The 7,500-nt window shown below is 42.2% G+C and overlaps 1 protein-coding gene across 1 annotated transcript in view; it reads left to right on the top strand.

Annotated features, from left to right (window-relative positions):
* Positions 1 to 7,500, top strand: part of LOC113802739 (mucin-2-like) — a 34,239-nt gene that overhangs the window by 25,158 nt on the left and 1,581 nt on the right. Inside the window, exons 4-5 of the mRNA XM_070130591.1 lie at positions 623 to 2,530; positions 3,607 to 4,175. Of these exons, the coding sequence (XP_069986692.1) occupies positions 623 to 2,530; positions 3,607 to 4,175 (2,477 nt within the window). The remainder of the gene's footprint in view (positions 1 to 622; positions 2,531 to 3,606; positions 4,176 to 7,500) is intronic.

The raw sequence follows: 7,500 nt of genomic DNA, 5'->3' as shown, positions 1-7,500 counted from the left end.
CAACCACAACGGAACCAGATACAACCACAACGGAACCAGATACAACCACAACTGAATCAGATACAACCACAACGGAACCAGATACAACCACAACGGAACCAGATACAACCACAACGGAACCAGATACAACCACAACGGAACCAGATACAACCACAACGGAACCAGATACAACCACAACGGAACCAGATACAACCACAACGGAACCAGATACAACCACAACGGAACCAGATACAACCACAACGGAACCAGATACAACCACAACGGAACCAGATACAACCACAACGGAACCAGATACAACCACAACGGAACCAGATACAACCACAACGGAACCAGATACAACCACAACGGAACCAGATACAACCACAACGGAACCGGAAACAACCACAACTGAACCTGATACCACTACAAAAGCAGGTACAACCACAAATAAGCCAGAAACAACCACAACATAACCAAAGACAACTACAACGGTTACCGGTTTGGTTATCATTTGTAAATTAGTGTCATTATTGACGCTGATTACGATAGTCATTATTGTTACTAATATCCTTATATTAATATCATATTTGTTTACTATATTCTTGAAATTATCAGTGAAAAAAATATATTATTTTCTTTCCAGAGACAACCACTACAGAGCCTGATACAACCACAACTGAACCTGATACAACCACAACAGAGCCTGATACAACCACAACTGAACCTGATACAACCACAACAGAGCCTGATACAACCACAACAGAGCCTGATACAACCACAAATGAACCTGATACAACCACAACTGAACCTGACACAACCACAACTGAACCTGATACAACCACAACTGAACCTGATACAACCACAACTGAACCTGATACAACCACAGCTGAACCTGATACAACCACAACTGAACCTGATACAACCACAACTGAACCTGATACAACCACAACTGAACCTGATACAACCACAACTGAACCTGATACAACCACAACTGAACCTGATACAACCACAACTGAACCTGATACAACCACAACTGAACCTGATACAACCACAACTGAACCTGATACAACCACAATTGAACCTGATACAACCACAACTGAGCCTGATACAACCGTCACAGAACCAGATACAACCACAACTGAACCTGATACAACCACAGCTGAACCTGATACAACCACAACTGAGCCTGATACAACCGTCACAGAACCTGATACAACCACAACTGAACCTGATACAACCACAACTGAACCTGATACAACCGTCACAGAACCAGATACAACCACAACTGAACCTGATACAACCGTCACAGAACCAGATACAACCACAACTGAACCTGATACAACCGTCACAGAACCAGATACAACCACAACTGAACCTGATACAACCGTCACAGAACCAGATACAACCACAACTGAACCTGATACAACCGTCACAGAACCTGATACATCCACAACTGAACCTGATACAACCGTCACAGAACCTGATACAACCACAACTGAACCCGATACAACCGTCACAGAACCTGATACAACCACAACTGAACCTGATACAACCGTCACAGAACCTGATACAACCACAACGGAACCAGATACAACCGTCACAGAACCAGATACAACCACAACTGAACCCGATACAACCGTCACAGAACCAGATACAACCACAACCGAACCCGATACAACCGTCACAGAACCAGATACAACCACAACTGAACCCGATACAACCGTCACAGAACCAGATACAACCACAACTGAACCCGATACAACCGTCACAGAACCAGATACAACCACAACTGAACCTGATACAACCGTCACAGAACCAGATACAACCACAACTGAACCTGATACAACCGTCACAGAACCTGATACAACCACAACTGAACCTGATACAACCGTCACAGAACCAGATACAACCACAACTGAACCCGATACAACCGTCACAGAACCAGATACAACCACAACTGAACCCGATACAACCGTCACGGAACCAGATACAACCACAACTGAACCCGATACAACCGTCACAGAACCAGATACAACCACAACTGAGCCTGATACAACAAGTGCCTCGATCCAAGCCCGAATAGCCGCCCTCGAAGCAAGACTCAGTCAGCTGGAAAGGCGACTGCCACAGTACCAACAGCTGCAACTCGTACTAAGTATTCTTCACGGCTTACTTGGTGGTGGGCGTTGGAAGCGGTCACTTACACACCCTGATGTCAACGTCAGCAGCGGCAGCATCACGATCACCCCCGTCTGTACTGACGCCAGTAGCTCCTGGAACGGCTCCCCTGACGAAGTGCTGGAGGACATCTTGGTCCTGATCGACGCGGAAATTGCATACGTGGACAACGACACAATAAGGTGTTTTGTCAACGTCATTAAAGATATTTCTACATTACTGACAGACGGTAATATCAGCTTTAACAACACAGTAGGTCTGCAAGCAAGCATAGCGTCTACGAATGAGACCATCACGCCCCTCATCATGAATATTTCCAGCGAAATAGATTCCCTAAGAGATCAGCTCGAAACATTATATTCAGCTTTAAATGGTAAGAATATATATGTATATATGTGTGTGTGTGTGTGTGTAATGAATATAATCATAGATAGACATAGATGGGAAGATAGATAGTTAGGTAGATTAAAAGATAAATAGACATGGATAGATATAGGATCTTATCTGTATGTATGTATGTATGCTTACGTATATATTCAGAGCAGTTTTACATAAAACTGCGCATGCTCACTGACTGGCAAAACAGTGTACTGACCACGCATATTTTCAAGTTGGCGTAATTTTCTTTTAACAATTTTGGCAACATGGATAATTCAAAGTCCAGACAAATTTAGGCTCAGTAAATTTCTTGTTTCGATTTCGTTGGAAGAATGCTTTATTAAACCAACTAGCTTTCGATCTTCCAGACGTTTCAGTTCATTGCTACGGCTTCGGTCTGTATACTATAGACATAATATTGATATGACATTAGACAACATTCCATGTCGATTAACCATCTAATTTCACACGAAAAGAAAGAAAAATCTAAAGAATATGAAAGGATTTCTTTCTGTACATTGTTCATTTCCTAGAGCAAAATGAAAACCCGTTTAATTGTTTTAAATGAAAGGACAGTTTATGTCGAAATCCTTGAACTAAGTTAATATATATATATGTATGTATATATATATATATATATATATATATATATATATATATATATATATATATATATATTTATATATATATATGTATGTGTGTGTGTGTGTGTGTGTGTGTGTGTGTGTGTGTGTTTATATTAATAGATAAACAGATAATAAAACTGACCGTTTGAGTGTGGTATAGTCTTTAATCTATCGTTATTTTTGTTTGTTTGTCTTTAAGAATGCATTTTTTAGAACGGCAGATAGCGTCCTTCCCCTCACGCCTACTTATCAGCAGAAAGGACGGAACAGCTGTGTGTCATATCGGATTTTTGTGGCCAGGCAGGTAGCAGGGACGTCAATGCCAAATCCTACATTTCGTTCAGCGTACGCAGCGTATGGAGAGACAAACACAAAGTCACATATAGAGGCCGATTCAATCCTTTTGTGTGACTATGCTATAATGAGCTATTTTCGTCCATTACAGGTGAAACCACTACAACAGATGCAACCACAACTGAGCCTGATACAACCGTCACAGAACCTGATACAACCACAACTCAACCTGATACAACCGTCACAGAACCTGATACAACCACGACTGAGCCTGATACAACCGTCACAGAACCTGATACAACCACAACAGAACCTGATACAACCGTCACAGAACCTGATACAACCACAACTGAACCCGATACAACCGTCACAGAACCTGATACAACCACAACTGAGCCTGATACAACCGTCACAGAACCTGATACAACCACAACTGAACCTGATACAACCGTCACAGAACCAGATACAACCACAACTGAACCTGATACAACCGTCACAGAACCAGATACAACCACAACTGAACCTGATACAACCGTCACAGAACCAGATACAACCACAACTGAACCCGATACAACCGTCACAGAACCAGATACAACCACAACTGAACCCGATACAACCATCACGGAACCAGATACAACTACAACTGAACCTGATACAACCACAACGGAACCCGATACAGCCACAATTGAATCTGAACTTCCTGCAGTGCGCCATCGCAAGGTAAGAACTTTGGCGATTATGTGCCGACAGTAGAATATATTTGTATAATCATCCTTCGCTGTAGGTTCTTCAAAAATCAGTCATGGATACTATTGTATATTCATAGATACTAAAAAGGAATAACAAAGAACCTCAAGAACCCTTTATTTTGATAATCAGTTAAACGAATTCTTAGATGGTCCCTCAGGATTCCTCCACCCACGGTTGTCTCAGAGACAACCTGGTACGCAGAATCATTCGATGGGAAATGAGCCAGTGAGCTGAATCATCCGATGGGAAATGAGCCAGTAAGCAGAATCATTCGATGGGAAATGAGCCAGTTGGCCATATAGCTTGAATAGGCGATCACGGTAATGCAAGTAATAGGTCCTGTATCAATCTCACAGTGTAACTGTGAGACTAACTGGACATATGGTTCCGCTAACTAGGCCCCATGATCCGGCGCAAGGAGCTATTTCAAATGTCATTAAGGTGAAATTCCAAGGCACAGGATAGCGTCTAGGTTTCACTTCAGTATAGTAAAACTGGCAGTATGGGCCTTTATGACACGTAACAGCATCTACAAATACTGTTGCCAATCCATCATCGAATGACTTCCTGGTCTGACAGCCCATAATCATGAACTTAACTACTAAGATAAGTAAAGTTCTCTGTAACTTCAGTGTCTTCACAGTATGTACCAACCGAACAGGTTCTACTAGCAGGCCCTGAAAGTCCTGGATCTTGGTCTCTGTCCAGGAGACCTCTAGACTCAGGGGCTTCGCTTCATTGCTAAACGCATCTAGAGTCGGTAATCCTGATATTGTCCAGCTTTACTCAACATTCATTTTAGACAGTAGCTCTGCCCAGTGTTTAGTCCATGCAAATGTTAAAAAGCATTGTTGCATGAACTAGTCCTGCCTCACTCCTGAACTAACAGGAAAGAAGCTCGACAAGCACCCACCACACTTTACAGAACTTGCAATTAATCCAATAATCCATTTTGGGATTCCTCCCCAGAATGATTCCTGATGCACCATACTGAATGTCTTCTTGAGGTCAATTTAAGCTGCAAGCAGCCAAACTCACAATGGCGCTCTACAATGACTAAAGCACCAGGATACAGTCTATTGTGGACTTACCAGGAGTGAATCCAGATTGCCCTTGGTGCCTCAGCAGATGGCCTCTGACATATCTCAGGAGGATGTAAGCAAAAACCTTGCCTGGGATATTGAGCAGTGCAATGCCTCGCGATTGCTGCAGTCCCATCAATCCCCTTCCAAAGAGAGATGACCATACTCCCCAGGAGGTCAGCGGGGATGGTACCAGTTTGCCAAATGGCACCCAGGGGCTGGATTCACTAACTTATGATCATAACGCATTTACCAGCAGTCATTTACCATTGCGTTTACCAATGATGGGGAAGTGGGATTCGTGAAGAAATGGCAATTTGGATCAGCTGAGTTATAATCGTAAATCAATTCATGCTAATGTTAGCCAAAAGAGGGCTAACAGTAATCAGTAAGCGGTATACATGAACTTTAAGGTTCATTCGGCCAATCATGTAACATGTAAACAGCATTAGACACGGCGAGATTTTTAAGATGATCGTCACAGCTAAATCAATATGTAAGCTGATGTAGAAAAGAATTGATATATTCATTTGATTACATCCACCTTGTGGGATATACATTTACTGTATAGGAACCAATACAAACACTTATATTAATATGCCATTGTTTATCTCAAACCAAAGAGACAGTCCAAACAATTTTTTGTTAATCTTTTTTTTTCACCACTGTTAAACAAAGAGCCGGACCGAACAACAAAATTTCCATTCATTGCCATCCGTAGTCAAAGAAAATATTTCAAGCTTATTCTTGCCCATGCGCTTTGGATTTTATTATTTAAATGCTGACAGACACAGAAATTGCTATACCCGGTTAACGTTGGCGTTGACAGTTTATATTTCAGCAAGGTAGTTTTTTTCAGAGAAGAATTCTTCAAGAGTTCACTTATCTATCGATTCCATGCGTTCTAGTATAAAATAGGCCTATAATTTCACGAGAATTTGTGTGAATTTTATTCTAGCTAGTTTCATGTGAAATTTGCATTCCTTCACCATGTCAGTATTGTGATATCTGTTTGCCATCGTAATAGTAATATCATGTATAACAACAAACCTGAAACTTTGCTTAGATATTGATTTTTTGACGCAATAACACGTGATGGCATCGTCTTCCAGAAGTTACTAGTGCTCCGATCACTGGTAATATTTACCATGGTAAGTTGTTAGTGAATATCCCCGCTGTCTGGTTATCATGGTAACTATAATTACCAGTGATTATATCATCGTAAGTACGTTAGTGAAACCGGCCCCAGGAAAGCATGCAAACTCCATGCTATAGGTTCACCACCAGCCTTTAACAGTTCAGTTGGGATACCCCAGATACTTGCTTTTTTACCACTCTTAAGCTTAGAGATCTTCCCTATAACTTCAATTAGGGAGGGTGGAACCTCGCTGAAAGGTGGGTCTAGCAAAGGAATCTCGACACTACTCGCATCCAAGTTAAATGTTGGTATATCAACCAGGTACAACTGTTCAAAAAACGCAGCCCAACGCCCCCACACCCCAATAGGATCTAAGATGATACGGCCACTTACTGAAAGGACTATAGTTGCCTGTGAGGAGGATTTGAAGTTCAAATTTCTCAGGGTTTGTTAGGCGGGACGAAGGTCATTTACTAAGAAATGGCTTACGACCTCTGCGAGACTCCTGGTAAACTGTACCATGTCCCTTACAGCAGTGACCGAGTCCTGTGCACCAGGAAACGATGCAAACCTCGATCCTCTGTCAGACGAGCCGCACATCAAGCATCTGTGGGTTCCACTGTTTCCTCTCAGATGAAATTCTTTCTTGATCTCGGGCATTCGCCAAGCGTTTCACACTTGAAGGTATCCCACACACACACACACACACACACCCTCCCCGAGCCTATCCACTTGAAGCACCCTGATCAATGGACTGGGAAGGTAGCTACAACTAATCTATGATCGGTACCACAGAAGTCGGCACTCCGATATACCCAGCAATTATGGAGGATCCTCTGAGTGCTAACGAGGATGTGGTCGATCTCCTTAGTCACATTTCCCATCTCGCTGCCGGCATCAGCCCCCGAGTAATAAGGTCCGACAGACATCTCATAGCCAGGTTGATCACAGCTAGGTACTACATTCAAGTCAATCAAATATCTCTTCAAGGACGTGTCCATCACATATGCAAATTTGGTGTAAAATATATATTTTACATCAAGTTTACAAACATCAGTAGGAGCATACAGTGCAA

Source organism: Penaeus vannamei, chromosome 15 (genome assembly GCF_042767895.1).
Source record: "Penaeus vannamei isolate JL-2024 chromosome 15, ASM4276789v1, whole genome shotgun sequence".
In the NCBI taxonomy this organism is placed as follows: Eukaryota; Metazoa; Arthropoda; class Malacostraca; order Decapoda; family Penaeidae; genus Penaeus; species Penaeus vannamei.
Note: the sequence above shows the minus strand (reverse complement) of the source record. Positions and strands in the feature narration are given on the sequence as shown.